At 38.9% G+C, this 20799-nt stretch overlaps 1 protein-coding gene across 1 annotated transcript; it reads right to left on the bottom strand.

Annotated features, from left to right (window-relative positions):
• Positions 1 to 19435: 19435 nt before the first annotated feature.
• Positions 19436 to 20344, bottom strand: LOC134650607 (uncharacterized). Its single transcript, XM_063505559.1, has 2 exons — positions 20095 to 20344; positions 19436 to 19582 (listed from the first exon to the last, which is right to left on the bottom strand). The coding sequence occupies exons 1-2, from the start codon at positions 20293 to 20295 to the stop codon at positions 19442 to 19444; spliced, it is 342 nt and encodes a 113-aa protein (XP_063361629.1). The 5' UTR covers positions 20296 to 20344; the 3' UTR covers positions 19436 to 19441.
• Between the last annotated feature and the right edge of the window lie 455 nt (positions 20345 to 20799).

The following is a 20799-nucleotide window of genomic DNA, read 5'->3' as shown; positions in this document are numbered from 1 at the left end:
TGATCGTCATTAGCAGAGATCGGACAGATTGGCGTCATTGCTCGCAATAATGTGGACATGACTCCAAATTTGATTAAATAATTAATCATTTAATTAATTTTTTACCTGAGATTTAATTTTGTTCCCTAGTCAATAAATAGCACTTAAATATATTTTTGATATAAAAAAATAAGTACCTACAGAAAATTTGCAAAACATACTGATTATTTTTTTAAATAAATCTACATTATAAGAACTCTTTGTGTTATTTATTGATTAGGAAACAAAATTAAACCTCAGGTAAGAAATTAATTAAACGATTAATTATTTAATCAATTTTGGAGTCATGTCCACATTATTGCGAGCAATGTCGCAAATTTGTCCGATCTCTGGTCATTAGCGACGAGGCCACAAAGTGGCTGATTGGACTTAATCTGTATTTATAACTGTTTGTCTTCTGTTTATAATAGGTACTATGCCATACGATTAAATAAATAAGTTAAATTACTGTGCAGTCATCTCCGTAACATTAATGTATATTCTAAACCCCTTTGACAACCGCATTTCTAAGTACACATTGACATAATTGAGTCAACATAAGCGCAACGTTACTTGTGAGATCCCCCACGGTGGATTATACGGTAACGAGAAATTTCTAACTGACATTGCGAGCGGATGCACGTAGGGCGATCTCGATGCACTTAGGACGGCAACTCCTATCCGGAATAAGAAGAGGTTTTCTGCAAAACCCACAATCAAATAGCGACTCTAAGACAATAACTAGAAGTCTCAAACTTGAAAGTCTCGAGGAATCCTTACGGTCTTGATTTGCGGAAGCGAAATGGTGTAATCTCAAGGCGGTGTTAAAGAAAAATCAGCTCAGGTGTTTAAGTTTTAAGATTTAATTTGCATAAACGACTAAGTATTTTATGCTTTTTTGGATTAAGTGAGAGGAATAGCATTTGTAGACTAAACTGCGGGATGGCAAGACAGAACTAGATGCGTCATAAGTAAGAGACTTATTTTATTTTTTCAATTAAATATAGGAAATGAAAACACGGCATGATTTCGCACGCGTTTCTTCTTAAGTTCTATTTCTAAGGACAAAATCAATTCTGGATACAAACTTCTATCTAAAAAAAAGACAGTGATAAGAGATCCTAATAGGCCTAATAGTTGATGCTACTGGTATTACCAGTATTGAGTGGATCGATCAACATTTAGCGAACACTCCTTGTGTTATTAGGAAACTACTCTGTAACGTGACACTTTTCTTTTATTTCATTCAACTTAATTGCTTTTTACCTCTGACTGCCACGAATAAGTAAATAGTTTTACATTATGAAGTTTCATAATGTTAAAGTCAGAAACCAACATTCTCTTCCTCGGAAACCAACGGAGCGATATACGAGTGTTCCAATTCCCACGCGTGCGTCAGATATGAACGTGTATTCAATCGTCAGACGTGCGCTACTGAGTCCAATAGTCGATGAACCAATGAACATTAAATAAATTACCCTATTCAGCTTAGAAATAAACTAAAAGTGAAAAAAAATCACTGTCTCGGGCGAGACTGAACTCGCGTCACTGAATCACTAGCCCATACTCTGCCAACTGAGCTACTGAGACCTCATCCAAGGTCAGTGAATATTTCCACCATATGCGACCAAGGGCGCCCATAGCATTGTTTGCAGACATTTCTACTTAATACAAAAACAATTATACTTCCTAGTCTTATAAGCAATCAGAATGAGATCCCTGTACGGATATGATGGTCGTTCTTGTCTACGTGACAGCGTGATAAAACGGTGTCCGTCACTTTCTTTCCCACGGTGTTAAACAGTGACAGTTATTTTATCACGTGGATAAAGATTGATAAAGCTATCCATAATAGGCTGGCTGATATGATCGTCATTAATTCAAGCTCTAAACGCGATGATTGAGGCAGGACTGGCCGGCCCGATGAATCCTCACGAATAGGGTTTGCACGACGGATCCGAAATGTATGGGAAGATCCGCGGATCCGGATCCAGATCCGGATAATTTCATACATTCCGGATCCGGATTGCAAACCCTACTCACGAAGATGTCCGCAGGTATTCATTGAGCTTCGGCTGGATTAGTGACCACTGACGTGGATGGAATCTGCCTGCTGAAGTTTCCAGTTAGTATTTTATCCCTGTTACTTTTTACAAGATTTTATTTAACTTGTAATACATGTTCGGGTCAAATCTTGCAGGCTACTCGATTGAGCTGAAACTGACATACATATGTAAATTAGGTGACAATGATTGCAATATGTTGGTAGGTGGCCATAGAAAGGCTGTGATAAAAACGCAACCTAAACGTGTAACACACTAACACGAAACAATTCTAACCACCCTTAACAGTTAAGGGTGGTTAGAATTGTTTCGTTGATTATTAGTTGCCTGTTGAAATAAAAGTAGGTACAGTCAGTGATAAAAGCTTGTATCACAAAAAAATTAAAAGCCCCTACGCAAAAAATACTATCAATAAAAAAAACAACTCTAAAAAAATCGTTTATCAGTCGTTAGAAACCAAAGTAACAAATTTGTATCGACATCTGAATAAAACAATATTCAACAAGCAATCTCTGCACATTTTATTTTAGAATGTATTCTATAATCAACATTACAATATTTGTTTTTCAACATTGCAAAGTACTTGTAGATTTTTTTTGTTAAGTTTCGAATGGATATTCAAAGTTTGTTACTTAGCGATACCCCACCGAATATTAAATACTAAGTATAAATACTAAAGTAACAACTACCAGTCAATGTGTGGTAGAAGCACAATACATTCACCATTATCCCGATTGCCGGTCTAATGCGAAGCATCATGCAGGCTACCACATAACCGCGGCTTTCAGCTATGTTCTAATTTGGACTTTATTACGAAAGGAACAGAGTTGTTTCAGCATTGGTGCGGTAGTTGAAATACGAGCTTGCGTGTCGTCGCATAAGCTGCATACATTTTTGATGGTATGTACTATGGTGCATATGATATGCTGTAACACACCACACTAGCACTAATATAACGCATATTTAATTATTATAAGTAAAAGGAGTTTTAAAAATTTGTGTAGAATTTATACTTTGCTCCTAACTCTTATAATACCTAATCATAAAATCAAAAAAATAAACGAAGGGGCATAGTTATGGTTAATGCGTTACACATCAAATTGCTTAAAAATATTTTATATATTATAATGTTAATATCCGGAGAGGAAAATGGAGACTACGTATGGAGAAGCGGTCACGTGATGTCGTCTCCTTTCCTCTAATCCACATGGATTCCTCACTTTATCATTTATGTATTTTATAAAAATCAAATCATTATAGCCAAGAGATCCTTAGCCAATATTGACTACATTGATTAAAATATTATTAATAGTCAATTACAAATGTGTCAGTAACATATGAATATTCCTACTGATTATTTAATATTGACAGCCCAATTCGAACAATACTTAAAATATGTCGCACCGATACGATACCTATCTGTCAGTGTCAATAGTGATGTATCTGGTTGACCCAGGACTCTCAGGAGTGTACATTCTGCAATGAAAACAAAATGACATCATTTAGATATCATTTTGACATCAAAATGGTTGAATTAGCCTCCTAGGATCTACCCACTTTAATAAACTAACGCACAGCGTGATACCATCGCCATGGGGCGTAATTCCGTAGCACGTAGGCTACGTCGTTCGTGGTACCGTAGCTCCCTCGTAGCGTAATCAAAATTCAACCCGACGCTCAACGATTTCGCATCAGCTGCCTGTCTACAAGAAACACGTAGTATCTGTTTTTTAGTAAATTATGAATTGAATTGTATATATAGCAAAAAAAATCTAGTACCTACTTATGCACTTACTTACTTGGCTGGCGCGATGATCAAAATGAGTCTTGGCCTCCAAAACAAGAGCATATTGCTCGGTTCTGCGCGGATTCACGCCAGCTTTCGCCGAGCTCACGGAGATCTACCCCCACTCTATCCGCCCACAGATACTTTGGATGACCTACAGGACGGCGTCCATTTAATCTTCTCCCATCCTTTCGAGATGGCCAGGCCATGACTAGAAGGCTACTCTCCTCCTTGAGTGTTAGTGTTAAAGCCACATGGTTGGGCGAATCACAATTCAGGTTTTACAATTTGTAAAGCTTTTACGACCTTGACGATCGTTGGCCCTGATTGGTGCGCCCAAAATGCACTGGGATGTGTACAACATGTAGATGTCGAACTATTATTATTTGTACGTGCGAAATGCATGAAAGACTGACTAAATGAGGTCAGTCACCCGTGCGTCCCGCTCGTGCCAATACGTGTACGGACAAGTAAGAGTGAAATGAAAGTGCGACTGACATCATTTAGATATTTTTAATGTCACAATGTAAGTTTGAATTGGCCTTCTGGTTGTTTCGTAATATTAAAATATCTGGGAGACCGAGCTTTGCTCGGAAAACATTTAGAAACTTAAAAATGCGCGTTTTCCCAGATTTGAGACCTAGCAAGATCGATTTTTAAAGAAATATACAAGACTTGCTCGTTTAAAGGTATTAGATATACACGTGAATTTGGCAGATACCCAGTGTTGATCCAAAGCAGCCATCAGTCGGCACGCGACGGAAAATTCATTATTAGCAGTTTACACAACGGATCCAGGTAGCCCTTTGTGCTGCATCCAACTGCATATGTGATGCTGAATTGGGGCTCATGCCTAAATATTACCGCACCCCAAATTACTGCAGGCATAATTACAGTTAGAATTAATAAAACGATGCACCAAGGTACTCGTATTACAGTTAAAGATAAGTCGATAGAGAATATAGACAGTTTTCGTCCCAAAGTATGTGATCTCAAATCTCTATGTCGGGGGTCGATCGTAAAATCAGGCAGATTATGAAATTCCTAGGCATATCGTGAATCGTGAGCATCATGCATTGTGTCGTTACCTGAGTCGACTTCGGGCATCTGAAGCAACCTAACGAACCTACATCTATCTATTGGTTTTTAATGTGACTACCGTCAACATATTACACAGGAACTCTACGAACGGCCTGATTCTACGATCGGCCGCCGACATCTATCTCTTCTTCATGGCGTTATCCCGGCATTTTTGCCACGGCTTATGGGAGCCTGGGGTCCGCCGAAACTAAGCCTTATTGGGATTAGTCCGGTTTTCTCACGATGTTTTCCTTCACTGAAAAGCAACTGGTAAATATCAAATGATATTTCGTACATAAGTTTCGAAAAACTCATTGGTACGAGCCGGGGTTTGAACCCGCGACCTCCGGATTGAAAGTCGCACGCTCTTACCGCTAGGCCACCAGCGCTTCATTAGGCGCCGCCGACCTCTACGAGTATACGAGTATTAATGTAAAATGTACTTGAGATAATTTCCTTGTGGTACTTAAATTACCTACACTTCCGATGATTTTTGTTTTGAAAAGTATTCCTTCAGGAGGTTTAATAGATTAAAAATGTATACTGTACCGACTCAGAAGTTCTACGCGAAATAGTAAAACAAATATTAAATATAATAATGACGTAAGCAACATTCATTGTATATTCACCCACTTTCCATCCGCTATTGTATAAAGCACATTATTCTCAAGTAGTTACAGTTGAAATTTACGGCACCATCTCCTCTGGATTTTTCCGCAATTCTAGTATTGTTCTTCCGTTCGTGGAATAACAGAGTAGCTTCAAACGAAATGTATACTGTAGAGAAGTAATCCGGCGCTGAGATACTCCGCTATATTTTGTTATAAAATGTGCCGCGGGACACTCCTTTTACCGTTAATGGAAAGGAAGACTAGATCGGCTAGCTAAGTTGCTTTGAATCTACTTACTTTATAATTAACTACTTTGTACGTAAACTGAAATAGAAATATGCGAAATTAAAAGTGAACAAGGCTTCCGGTGCCCAGGGCTGGAATCGAACTAGCAACGTTTCCTGAATTTGCGGCAGAGCTTAGACCTCTCGGCTTTCGGCCACCTGGGCCACGGCGGCATGAGTTATAGTCAAGTATATACAATATGAAGGCCTTGGTCACTTTTTTTCGTATGACTTATTCTATTTCCGTTTAAAACGTATGTAGTAGGGTTTCTATTTAAAATAGTGCACATCAAAAAATATGTACCTACTAATTAATAGCTAGAACTAAGAACGGTGGTTGTACACCGTTTATTCGTACTAGTTTGCCGACTCACTTCCTTTACAAAATAACCTATTACCTATGTCATCTTCATTTGTTAATATACACCCGCCATCCTAATATTCGCTGTGTACGAAGTAAACACTATAAGCACACATATGTATTTTCATCTAACCCTAAACGTGCCTTAATACATTGATCAAGATAAATGCCAACGCAGTATCATTCGGTTCAGGTCTATTAATATTGGAGCATTTTGCTCTCGGCAGGACGTACGGCGTGTAATGCCGACTGGCGATACGAGGCGTTTTCCGATATTGATGAGTTGAGCCAAACGCCGGACCACCGCGCTATGAATCACTGGCATTACCTGGACCTTGCACCACCGACTGCTTCCCAACTACAGCTAGCTCAAACGCACTTCCATTGCTCCTTAGATATAGCTACGTCGCAAAATGAAACATAGATAACAAGCAGTGGATGGTTATCATGCCTGAAGAGTCACAAGGTGTCGACGCGATAACGCTATTGGGTCAGAGCAACGAGCGGAAACCGAATGCACAAGTGATATATTCCGTAGATATAGTTCTGTTTAAGTTTAATGTATCCTTGTTGACAAAGGCTTGCTGCATGAAATATCGTGCAAATACGAAGCATTATATAACTGCAACTGATATAGTATCTGAGTCAATATGCAGTTCATGAATAGTACTAACGCGAGCTAACCGAGTGTAAGCTAAACATTAACGAAACTAAGTTTACGATGATGCAGCCAGCATAGCCGCCTGTAATTCTATCGACGCGCCAACTGCATAATGCATGCCTGCACTTACACTGTGCTCCTCTCACGGTGGAGTTTGAGCATCATTCAACCGTGTCAATATAAAGCGACATTACAGCTCAGAGCGTTATCCACTGCTCGCTTTGAAAGAAAGTCCTATAGCGTCGTTGTACAAAACGCTCGATGGATGTTGCGTTAGATGAGATGCTCAGTTATTTGAAGATATCTGAGTGGGGGTTGGAGAAGCGCTCGTTTCTAAAGCAATAACTCGAGTGTACTGACGAACGCGTTTCGAGTGTCGGCCTCTTAACTAAGATGGAGATCGTTTTGAATGCTCCTTTGTAGTCCGAGCGTAACGCGTTCAGTTTGTTTCTTGAGCCGTGGCGTACGTCTCCCGGCGAGACGCTAAATACCCTAGGAACTACTGTAACTGTATTGACGGATAAGTCTATTGTTTAACTGGTAAATACTACGAACTGAAAAAAATATCCGACGTCTCCTCTCCTAATAAAAAAATAATAGATACCTTATCAAATTTTGGAGTGAAATTTGGAGTGAAAGTAACTAGTAAAGTAGGATATTTTTATAGGTACCTACCATAGGGGTTCCGGTTTTCCTCTTGAGGTACGGAACCCTAAAAAGGAATTTATTTTTCTTCGAGTATTGACATCCCGGTTAAGCATTAAGAATATTTCCGTCCCTACGTTACGATTTCATTGCCTAATGTTAATCAAACAAAAATATCGCAGTACTAAGCAAACACAGCCCGTCCCGCCCTAAACATACAGATTTACCCGAATCGAGTATGATTACGAATGATTCAAAATTATCATTGTTAATTTAGGTTTAAGGGCTATATACTTTGATAACATAGGATTTAGGCCGATGGCCGTTTTGTGGAGTTTTTGTAGACAACATAGTTTCTGTAATGAAAATGTTTAGGAACATAGGGGGATTACGGGAGGCCTTAGATCTATCCAATATCTTAAAACTCTTAATCTACACTTTATTTATTATTGATATGATACCTAGGTACTATTAACTTGTAATGATTCGTAGGGGGCCCATTCTCGTTTTACAATTCGTTAAGATTTTGACCTAATTTTGATAAGACCTTGATAATCCCAGTCGTATAGATAGACCTGCATTTCGAGTCGAAAAAGGGAGCTAGATTTCTTCCGTTAACAGTGAACACAATGAATTTACATACAGTCAGCAGCAGAAGTTGCTAAGTGGCCCAGGTGTCCTAAATGATCTTGACGTGACTTTACTGTTACGGGAATAAGAGCGTGTCAAGATAATTTTGAACACCTCGCCCGCTTAGCAACTTACATAAATTATTTCGGCAAAGTAAAAGTCCTCTGGACTTGCCAGCTCCCTTAGATTGCGGTTTAATATCATGTGAGCAATACGGTGGTAAGCAATCGTATCATAAAAATCAGAAATTTCAAGTAGATAGAAATTTCCCAGTCCTTTTATTAGACGTGCCATTAAAAAAGCACTTAATTAATATCGGAATGACTAAAGTGTGAATTCATTAAAGTCACCTTTGTCAAAATGATTTGGCTTATTGGATCAACTTAGTTTAATTTGCCACAGCACACAGCTACTAATCAGTACTGCAACGTATTTGGGGTTTTTACTATGCCGTGATCTAAATAAAAGTCATATTTTAAATACAAACAGAAAGTAAGTAAATCAAAAACCATCCGATTAACATTTGTAACAATGTAGGGTCAACCGAAGTAAATGCATTCAAAATGCTAAAATTTACTCGGAGCCAAAACAGCGTATTATTTTTGTTTGCATAAAGAGCTGAATGATACATTAGAGATAGAGTTTCACCTCACAAAAATCTCTCCGTGAACTCCGTCACAATTTTTTGCGTAAATAAAAGACAGCGATAATAATTTTGTCCCACTCACAGAACATATTAAAGAGGTTAGAATGGCTATCGCGCGCAGTTAGTATCGGAACCGGTGTCGCCGCTCGTTCCTCTCCACATTTACTAACACTCGCGCAACGGTAGTAAAAACTTGTGTGCGTGTTGAATGGATACGCCTCCTTTAGACAGATTTGATGACTGGCTTCTTAATCTGAAGGTTATTGTGGCGCAAAAGGCATGTTTACTTCGTTTTTCGGAAAGCGCGGGCGAGTAGCATGCGAGCGTTTGCTCAAAACCGGCGGCGACACGTACCCTGCTCGCATCGCCATTCTAACTGTATCCTAGCTAGTTACTGTGTCGTGTCCGGCGAATACTTATTCAATTGGAAAATCGACCCACTTACAGCCTCCATCTCCGAGTGTCTTAGCTACTCGCACATCCGGATGCCGGCTTTATACATGAAACGGTCTTGTTCACTCGCTTTGACAACTTCCTTTTGTATACTTAGAGGGTGGCTTCAGAGTTGAGCACCATTTTTAATTTAATTGACATTAAGATAAGCAAACAGAACCACATTATTATAGCAACAATAGTTGTCAATGTCAATTAGTTAAAAAAGTGGCAAAATAATTTGATGTTAATTTTGAGAATGGAGTTCCGGTTCGAGCGCCATCTTGATATTTAGCTTCGTTATTAATTCCTTTGTTTTTATAATATAAAGTGTAATACGGATAGCTTACTGATGTGCCTAAGGAAACTTTCCAAAATTGCGAAATGTTACGGACATTTAACGTAGGAAAAATTCGGAAAATTTCTTACATTTTTGTATGAGAATTGAAACTTTCCAATTTTAAATTTAAATTTCCCATATTTCCTAGTGAAAGTTTCATGAAATTTCCGAGAATTTATAGAATTTTATGGAAACTTTCCGCAACTTGCACATCTGTAGGATAGCTTATTATACAGTAAACTAATGTGGTGGTGTGCAGTGAATGGATAATTCATCTTGAAGCGTGTTTAACCACCATTATCGAGTCAAAGGTCGGTAGTCCACGTACTTCTTTGCTTCTTTGTAAAGGCAAGCTATCGCTTTACGGGAGCAAATAAAATCACCGTACACTGTCTTGTACTAACTGTACAATTGTAGTCGTATTACCTTGCTCGCAATACCTTGATGCTGGCGAAATGCAACGACCGGTCTGGCCTAGTGGGTAGTGACCCTGCCTGTGAAGCCGCGGTCCTGGGTTCAAATCCCAGTAAGGGCATTTATTTGTGTGATGAGCACAGATATTTGTTCCTGAGTCATGGTTCTTTTCTATGTATCTAAGTATTTGTATATTATATCTTATTGTTGTCTGAGTATCCACAACACAAGCCTTCTTGAACTTACCATGGGGCTTAGTCAATTTGTGTAAAAATGTCCATTAATATTTATTTATTTTATTTATTAAATGGTCCCACTGGACTGAAGCCATCATTTTAAAAGAATGAATGAATGAATAATTTGGAGAATAACACCAAGAATGGCAATTCAATTATTTCAAACTCTACAAGTAACTTAGTGTAGGTATGTGTTTAAAATGACGTTTATAATTTTTTTTTATGATATAGGAGGCAAACGAGCAGACGGATCACCTGATGGTAAGCGATTACCTCCGCCCATGGCCACCCGCAACACCAGAAGGGTTGCAAGCGCGTTCATATCATCTTATCATATCCCTTGTCACTAATCTCACCATAGACTAGGAATCATAGACTGAGCACAGTAACGCTGTGCTGCCCCCTCTGCCACTTATACGGTAGTTTTACTCCATCTTCGAGTCAATCCCGTGCCGTGATTGGTCCGTGTCTTTGAACGGACCAATAACGGCACGGGATTCGCTCACCTCGTCCCCCCGCACCCCCGTATTTTTGGCAGCATCGGTTTCATGAAATAATTGCTCTAAACTGAGTCTAGAGGATTCCTAGTCTATGACCTTCACCAAACATTAACCCATCAACACCCGTCTGTATTATGAACTCCCATTAATAGAGCGATATCAGTGGTGTGAACTTGATTTACTGCTCAAATAGTTACATTGATCCGGCGCAAACTAATCACGGACCTTAATTACCTTGTCGTACAGTCGGCCAACCGTCAGGCAAACTGTAGTTGGTCAAACCAAATTGTCAGTAAATAGAACAAAACAAAATATACTCATCCTTTTATTTGGGTGCTAGTACTAATGTAAGACAAAGATAGTATGATTCTCTCTGTCTATGTTTGAAATGAGACAGTCCTTTGACACAAATTTGAGTGAATGCCATATAGGTGTAAAAAAATTGTCATAAATCGACACTAAAGTGCTGGCATAAAAAAACGAATATTATTCGCTTTCTATCTGTACTGCTTTTTCTTTCTCGTTTTCTATTATTAGGATGATTATTCTACTATTAGGCTATTCAAGACCCTGTTTATACCTTGGAGGTAACACACAACTCCCGTTGCTGTGCTTTTTCCGGCCAGTTATTACTGATGAAGGCGTCTAAGTCATCGCTAATTTTAATTTTAAGATTATTTCGGTATCACGTTTCGTGTCCAGACTCTATCAAACTAAACGAGTTGAGACTGAGGCGCTAGTTTATTAAGCTGCAATTTAAACGTAAACTGTCGATGAACGGGAACTCTTAAGCTGACGGTTGATAGACACCCAACTAATAATGTGAAAAACAGGAGCATGGCAACCAGCTGATAAGATTACTTTATAAAAATACTAGCGACCCGCCTCAGCTTCGCACGGGTTACCCTTAACAAATTATACATCTAAACCTTTCTCAAGAATCACTCCATTGATTGGCGAAAACCGCATGAAATTCCGTTCAGTAATAGTTTTTGAGTTTATCGCGAACATACATACATACAGACCAACGCGGCGGCAACTTTGTATAATAAGACGTATTTGGATGCAATCGGGTACAGCAGGAGCCCGTTTCAGACTTAAATTATTACGGTTTTGATCTTATTTTGATACGAACTTGGAGATCGCTCACGCTGATTGGTGGATGCGAAATGAAGTGAAAGTCATCAAGCTCGTATTAAAACCAGTTTACTCATTGTTTAAACAATTAATGTTTTATAACAAGACCAGAACACCACGCAGCATCTATATTGAATTAAGGATGACTCACACTAGACCGGGCCGTGTCCGGACCGAAGCTTCCGGAGCTTCGTTTTCTATGGAAAGCATCACGTGATCACCGGTCATCTGTCATAGAAAAGTGCCAGAAGCTCCGGCCCGGACACGGCCCGTTCTAACATGAGTCATCCCTAAGCTTTAAATGAACACGGTATATTTTACTTTCAGTAACAAATAAAAATGATTTGTTAAATCTTTCCCTCAAAAATATTTTTACAGAATTCTCTTTCCACATATTTTCCCGTTCTGAATTCGCGGTTACATTTATTCTATGAAAGCTTATTTTTCCAGTTGCGTTTTCCTCTGCCATTTCTCTTAAACATTTTTTCCAAATCCGGCGATGAGTATTGAAACAGTACTCAGTATCGCCGGAGTTACGCTGTTTCGTTTAAAATAAAAGTGTAAAAATACGGATGGGTGAATTAAGCAAACATTATTAGTCCATATTTGGGTTACCAAAGACAAACAAAAAATACTGGTTATCCTGCACAGGTACCAGACAAATCCCTTGACAGGGGTTAATGTAGCAATTATTAGTTCTATAGTTGCCAAGTATGACACTAGATGTCGCTGTGCTGTCGGCTACTTTGCGCTATTAAGATTTTTCTATAGCCCAACGATTTTAACACGTCTACTAGCAAAAGGTTTTCTAATTAGAATAGAATAGAATAGTATTTATTCGTAAGCACAAACAATCGAGACCATACATAATAAAAAAGAAAACGCAAAATAAGATTAAAGTGCCACGAAATGGCCCCACCTCAGCATGTTGCTGGTGACTTCAAGCGCTGATCTTCCGATGAGACCATCAAGTGAGAATAAACGGAAGGCAACAGACAAGAAAAAAAAACATAAAAATAATGTACAGTAAACAAATAATTAAATAAGAATAAAGTTACACAGCAAGAAGATACAGCATAACGACTATATTAAAATTAAAATTATTTATAAATATAAAACAAGCATTGTGCTCACAACACTGGTCCGGTCCAACCATACTTTGGCTGAGCATTACAGCAGCATTAGCTTTTAACTGTGAGGACGCTGAGCGCCTACCGCGAACCACGTTCGACGTGTTGCCTCTCTGTCGCACTTGTAAATTCGTACGTAAGTGTGACAGGGAGGTAACACGTCGAACGTGGTTCGCGGTAGGCCCTCTGGTTTGCCAGTCTTATAATAATTATTATAATGATCTCTGGTACTAGGTACAAACCATGTTCAGGCAGCACAATCAACCTTTACACACAATAGCCAGGAATAAGCTGCGAGTTGATTAATAGCCATTTGAACGTCGTGAGATATATGCGGTGACCAATAACCGCAAGAGCCCACAAAGAATTAGCTGTCCCTGTCATTGCTATAGTATTTGTGTAAGGTTGTAAGATACAGCATTAGCAAGCGCTCCTCATTAGGTAACCCAATACTGCACACCTATTTTTACGGCCCGCCTGATGGTAAGCTGTCACCGTAGCCTATGGACGCCTGCAACTCCAGAGGTGTTACATACGCGTAGCTCACCCATTAAAAACCTGTACGCTCCTATTCTGAAGAACCCCATGTCCCTTCAGAAAACCTCAGCAGGGAGCTCATTCTACAAACCGGAGCGTCCTCTTAAACCACACAGTGCGCCGGCGCCTGTCTATTTATTTACAGAGTAACTGTAACTGTAACTCCAGATTTGCGAGATAACATTTCGCCGCGCCCTCACACATTATTAGTAAACATAGCAAGATAATAAGATAATGCAAAGAGTTATTGAATAATTAAATTTGCAACTGTACAATCGTGCAGCGATTTGCTGGCAATGCAACGGAATTAACGGCATACGGCCGTAATGCGGACTGCGGTGCGATACGTTAAGGGGCGAAGCTCATTTCACTGTTTTGGTTACGGCCTGTGTCACTTCGCCTTTTACCCAATGAAGTCCATCTAAGCATAGAGAAATAAGTAAAGGATGTCTCACGCTAGACCGGGCCGGGCCCGGGCCGAGGCGTCCAACATGCAATATTTTATGACGGCTGATCGGTGATCACGTGGTGTTTTCCATTGAAAATTCTGAAGCTCCGGCCCGGGCCCGGCCCGGTCTAGCGTGAGTAATCCTTAACCTGAAAGTGACTCTGTATATGGAAATCCTTACTTAATAATTATAAATTGTGGCAGTCATTGCCCTTCATCTCTGCTACAACGCCGCAGCAGTAATGCTACATCATACGCTGCTGTGGTCGCAATCCGAATGTAACCTTAAGTATTTCTGTTACGCACCTTACTAGTTAAGTTTTATTGTTTTACCTTAAATAGTTACAAGACATTGTATCCTTTGAGGTTCTATTGACTATACTTTACTACGGTTATGTGTCATCAGTTACTAGCTACGGCGTGAAACTATGGGGGTAATTAAGTCCATACAAATATTGGTTCATTTTATAAATTTAAAAAACAAGGGAGGGGGGAAGTAATCGACATTCCGATACAATTCCTCAGTGCTCTTGCGTACATTGTAGTAACCCGATATGAACATAAAGGAATATGTTGTAAAAGAAAAATTGGAGTAAATGAGCCTTAACGCGCTGGAAATATTTCATCAAAATTATTGCTCTCAGCGATCAGTGATTACCGAAAATACAGAATGCAAACGAAAAATATCTGTCCTTTTATAAATATCGCTCCCAATTATTTTCAACTTTCAGCAACGTTGTCACTTAAATGTCGGTCACATTTATTTTAATAATTATCTCTTACGAAGCTTTATATCACAAATATTCATCCTCAATGGAACCGAAAGAAGATCAAGGTTCTTTGGCAAGATATTTCTAAGAATCCACTAGCATCTATGCTTTCAATTCTTTATATATTAGAAACTAAACCCCTAGTAAGAGCGCGCCAATCGCGACGTTTTGGAAACTCAAAATTAATCCCATACAAAATGACACTTGACGCAAACGCGTACGTCACGTCACGCTATCGAAAAAAATTTACACTAGAGGTACCGAGCCTTGCTTAGGTTAGCCTAGTTTCCCTCGATACCGTAAAATGGGGTGAGTTAGGCGCAAAACTGATATTCAAACCTCGATAACATTTTATATTTACATATGCAAACTGAATGGTGTATATAATAAGTGTTCTGGACGTTTATATTTTAGTTTTTATTAATTTTTATTTAGGGTAGTTCCATTTCATAACTTTGACGATAAACAGGAAAACCCACCTCCCCCCGTAGTCCCTCGTATTTGGGGTGAGTTTTGGGTTTTCATACAAAGGTGATTTTGGAAGATTGTTAAATCGATTTTTTTTTATTATGAGTATTACTATAGCTCCATTTTAAATTGAAATACATTATTTTTGTAGCAGTAGCCTTAAAAACCCATCTCACCCCCCTTTCATCCCTTCTCTCCCCATTCATAACCCAACTCTCCCTGCGAACCCTACTCACCCCATTTTACGGTATATATTTTATTTGGAACAAACTAAGTAAGGATATCTTACGGTACTTGGTTACCTCCGTGGTAAAACTCTTTAGGCTTTAAAACAGCAAGCTCTCTCAACTCTCAGATGTCGGAATTCCCGAATCGTGTCACGCTCTCAAAGCCACGCGGCGCACTGTGAACGTACCTTACTGTCCTCGCTAAATTAATTAAATATTAAAGGATATTTTTACATAGATAAATCTAGTCCCTCAGTAAGCTTATTGGACGAACGAGGCTCTAGCGATGGCTTTCCCTTGGAGTTAGGAGATTAAACGGCAGTCACTTTCGTAAAAGTTAAAAAATGATGTGCTAAATTGCAAGGTTCAAGAAAAAAGTGTTAGACTCCGAAGCAGCAGCTGAGGGCGCAATCATTAATGCTAAGATGATGTCAATGTATAGGTAGTTATTAAATAACTAGCAACGCCCCAGCTACGAATGGTTTTACTCAAAATCTTAACAAATTATACACCTAATCCTTCCTCAAGAAACACTCTATCGATAGGTGAATACGGCATGAAGATACGCTCACTAGTTTTTGAGTTTATCGCGAAAATACAGACAGACAGACGCGGCGGGGGACTTTGTTTTATAGAGTGTAATAGTGATACCCTAAATAATTAGGGTCCCTAATCAACATGTTTCAGGTTTGCCAAAAGGACATGTTTGCTAATACGACGGTAACTCAAACTACGGTCTAAGAACTATCTCTATTGTAGTTTTCTCACTATTTCTCATACTACCGTAGTTTGAGAACGGCCCTTTAATACCTGTCTAAAATGCAAATGCAATACCGTAATCGATCCGGCATGAAGGCAAATAGTAATAAAAACGACCGACCAATTCCCCACGAATGTTCACTTTTAGTTTATTTCTTTCAAGTCTTGCTCGTCACTTTTATTCCGCACTTTAGCTTCCACCTCAATTCAGCCACTCTCGTCTTTCCTTGCATCAGAATTTACGAAATTATCTTTCCGAGCGGACATGAGTTTTACAGGTTTTGTTTTAAGGTTGATTTTTGGTTGGCAGCGTGAGCATCTGCAATGTTTTTACTTTTCATTGCGAAAGCCGGAATATGATGCAGAAATGTAAAATGTAAGGACAATTGACTGGAGAGGGGAACGCAAATGTGTAGTGTGCGCTTCACTTTGCCTCCCTACCGTGAAATAATATTTTTTGCAATTGTTCTCCTTTTGCTATTCGGTTGAGAACATCCTCAGATTCTGTTGCTTTTTTCGTTGGATCGTTTGTGGAAATTCGAGTGATATTTGGGTTAAATTTGCTTAAGTAAGAGAATTTCGCAGGCTTTTTATGTTTTTTTCATTGTGTTACAAACTACAGTTTGAGCAGAATGCTGCAATTTTTATAATTAGGAGTTTTGTCACCATTTATTTAGAATACTAAGTTGGCTTAATTTATTTTCCTAAAATTAAAGCTTAATAAAAAATTAAGACAATAGCTCTATGTTTTTAGGTGCCAAACAATGTTGAACTTGAAGTTATTATATTTTAATGAATATTCTATTACTCTTTTACTCTTTATAACATTACAAATCGATATGAATGTTAAAGTTTGAATATTGCGCAATTTGTTGCTCAAAAATGGCCGAACAGATTTCAAATACTCGTTCGTTTCACGTCAGTGCGCTCGACGCACGGAGCAATCTATTACCTCATTTCATTCCAGGATCGCCCCCAAAAAGTCAATTTAAACCTGTGTGTCAAGCGAAGCATTCATATCAGGTCCAATATCTAAAGCGGACTTTTGTTTTCGGTAGTTGGCGGGCAATAAATCCCGTGAATAAAACAAGTTGTTTGGGGACGGAGTGTATCGCCGATAACGCGATCCAATATCGGCGCCGACAAAGGCTTACAAGAGTTAAGGCACGCCCCGGCTGCATATTCAACGGGCAGAGTCAACATGCTGTGGACCGGGACACTAAATTACATATATCAGTTTAAAAGTAGGCGCAGTATCGGGAAAAGTGGAGTGCTCTCGTTTCGAAGGCCAGACCCTCTTTGGGTCGCTGAGCCTTATTGGTTAGTTTAAATTTGAGAAACGAGTACCTACTTAAGGCGGCACGACGCACGTATTGCAACCCTAAAGTACACAAAATTACGGCCAAAATAATTTGGAATTTCCTGGATTCAACTGGCATTCGTAATGAACTTTAAAGAGCCGTCACAATAGATCACTGCTTCGTCGACGTGGCAATCAAAATGCCCACAACACCACAGTAACAATAATAATTCATTTTGACTTTACTTGCAGTAGGTATAGTTTGTAGCTTTCTAGTAGACCCCGAAGGCTTATCCTATTGTCTATTGTTCAGTAAAACCGCACGTGCTACTTATAGTTTGTAGCTTTCTAATAGACCCCGAAGGCTAATCCTATTGTCTATTGTTAAGAGAAACCGCTCGTGCCACGTGCCACAACCACCTGCATAAAAAATCGATACTTCGGTTACTGAGTGCCGGCGAGTCGAACGCTGTAGAACCAGTCTAAAATAAAATGTGTCATCGAGATGCGTAACAAAGGCGCGTTATCGGAGAGCGCACCTACACTGGTTTTTTGAGCGTTGGACTAGCCCGCGCTCAGGTGCCAAATAGAATAATTAGGACCCTTTTTTTTTGACTTCGAAAAATGATTCATATGACTTATTATTTACACTTACCTGATACATGGTAATGAAAGTTTTCCCTTCTCCATTAATATACCCCAACCGTAGCTCTGAATATTACCCAATACACCATATCCCGCTAGAAAAAACGATTTTTACCGATTATGCCGAGCCCCGTGGTCCGATTGTTTGAAAGGAATTATAACCAAAGTGATTATGATGGGATCCATGAGGAATTCAAGGAATTTTTGAAGGTACATATAGTAATTTGTGTGTTTTCGTATAAACCACCAATTCGATGGAGTGGACCTGATGAAGAACACAACACTGTGGAACTTCCCTTAAAAATTGGTTGACTTCTGATTTTATTTTTAGTCAGTAATGGAAATGGTTAACGCTCGTTTATTATATCCAGCACCATCTCCCGGCCTCACAAAACGCAAACAGTCTTTAAAAAAACATTAATCCAAATTATATTCATTCATGCAAAAGTCTATAAATAATGTATTTTATGCAGTACCAGCTCCCGGGCTAATCACGCATGGCTTGCCACTGTCCGGCGCCACGCACGCCCACGGTTCCCAAACTTTGCATAGCCCAGACCCCGTGAAACATTCATTGCGCCTGATCAATACTTGATGAAACGAGCGCCACTTAATTGAAAAGGCTACCTTTGTTTACTAAAACACATGCGGCTGTTCTAAACAAAGTAAAATAGACGTGTAACAAAGGATAGCGTCGAGTATCGTAGGGGTCAATAATAACTTATAAGGAAAATCTAATCGTATCAAACTTATTTTGTATTTAATTAATCACGTCCATGATTCCCTATAAATATTTAGTTTTTAGTTGTCTCCTAAAATTTATTTCACTCATGGAAGTTGGCATCCGTACAAGCATTGGCGATATTTTCATAGGTAAATAACATCATTTCGATATCATTTTTGCTGTTAACATGAATTTTGCATTGGTCTTCCTAGCAAAAACGAATTTTAACTTCTAAAATAATATAACTTTTCCAATTGTATGTAATTATTTTAATGTATGTATGTATGAATATGTATACAGGGTGACATTTAAGTCGTGATCAGTAAGATGTTTTTCTAACTCCATAAACAACGGACAATTGAATGCCCCTACTCTTACTAAAATCAGACAAGATGTATACTTTATTGCACATAGAAATAAAAAACACGAGAAACAAAGTTACAGAGTAAATTAAATACAACTAAGGCGAACTTATCCCTGTATGGGATCTCTTCCAGTTAACCTTAACGTTTTACGTTAATCTAGTTAGTTTTATATCACCGAGCAATCTGAGCATAAAACACATAGTACAAGTATCATAAAAATTCCATCAAACAAAGAATTGCACTTGGAAGTTGAGTCCCTCCCCCTTCTGGCTCTTGATCCGAACGTTGGCGAACGTGAAGCCGACGCCTCCCGACGTCACCGTCGCCTGCGCAGCACTTTTATCCTTATCTATCGCTGAGATGCCCTGGAAAACGTTATCGTTTGGTATAGGCCAAGAAATATTATTTGCACCGATGAATGTTATTGCTTGACATAGCTTGACTATTCTTTTACAATGCGGTAACAAAACACTCAGTTTTGCTAAACAATCTTACTTTCTAAATTATTGAAATTTTTCATTCTTAGGACCTGTTGCACCAACCACTTTCGACAGACTGGTCAACGTCACGCAGCAGTGAGTGAACTATGAAACTTCCCATACAACAAAATTTATCAAACAGTTAAAAGTTAAAGGTGACAGACGGTTTGGGGCAACCGATCTTAAATAAAATAAAAAAATAATCTGGAGGACCAAATGTCAAAAGGATTTCGACCAGGATTTTGATTTGGAAGGGGTTTGAACTCATTGAAGTTTTGGTGTAAACACTAAAGTGTGTGTGGCTTGAGCATGGTAGTTTTTAGGAAATTAGTATTGTTTAAAGTCACTGAAAAGCATATAGGTAATTTAAAGTATTTAAACATGTATCAGCTACGTACCTTGAGAGTCCTATTGTTTCCATCGTTATAGAACACGTTCTTGGTCCTCGTCTTCAGCAGCCACGACGACAGTTCAACGTCCTCCGAATAAGCCAGCTGGCCGTTCACGCTGGTTCCGACTTGCAGGTCCTCTGCGGTCGCCATCGCCAAGAAAGAACACGCGAGCATCGCGAGCGACGCCATCTTGTAACTTGGAGACATTTCAAAAGCTAATTAAATGAGACTAATTGAATATTGGAACTAGTGTCACTCACATACAGTGGATGTCGACTTCCGGATTTTTTTGTAGAAAACTAAGTAACTATTTACAGTGTTAACTATTGTCCAGCTTCGTCGAACTACCTGGACTACCTTCACACTATCGTGTGTCTTAAGCTGACTTGAGGAGTAAACGGATATTGTGCGAATGAGACTCGACCTATCTTATAAAGTATTTTGTATGATTCAGACAAGATACGTGGAATATGATAAAGATTTATCCCAAAATTGATATGGTGAAGTGGGGATATCAGTTGTCTGATTAATAGATGACACATGATATTATTTACTCTTATAAATAGTTGTTTTTGTTTTCTATATAGTGCAAGTTAATTGATTTGCAGACCGAGATAACACAAAACACAAAACGTCTCTATGCGTATCTCGTATCTATGCGTCAAAATTCAAAATATGGATGGAGTCACCCAACAGTCAACACTTACATCA

The sequence above is a fragment of the Cydia amplana genome, chromosome 8 (genome assembly GCF_948474715.1).
Source record: "Cydia amplana chromosome 8, ilCydAmpl1.1, whole genome shotgun sequence".
In the NCBI taxonomy this organism is placed as follows: Eukaryota; Metazoa; Arthropoda; class Insecta; order Lepidoptera; family Tortricidae; genus Cydia; species Cydia amplana.
This window is presented reverse-complemented; position numbering and strand designations above follow the sequence as displayed.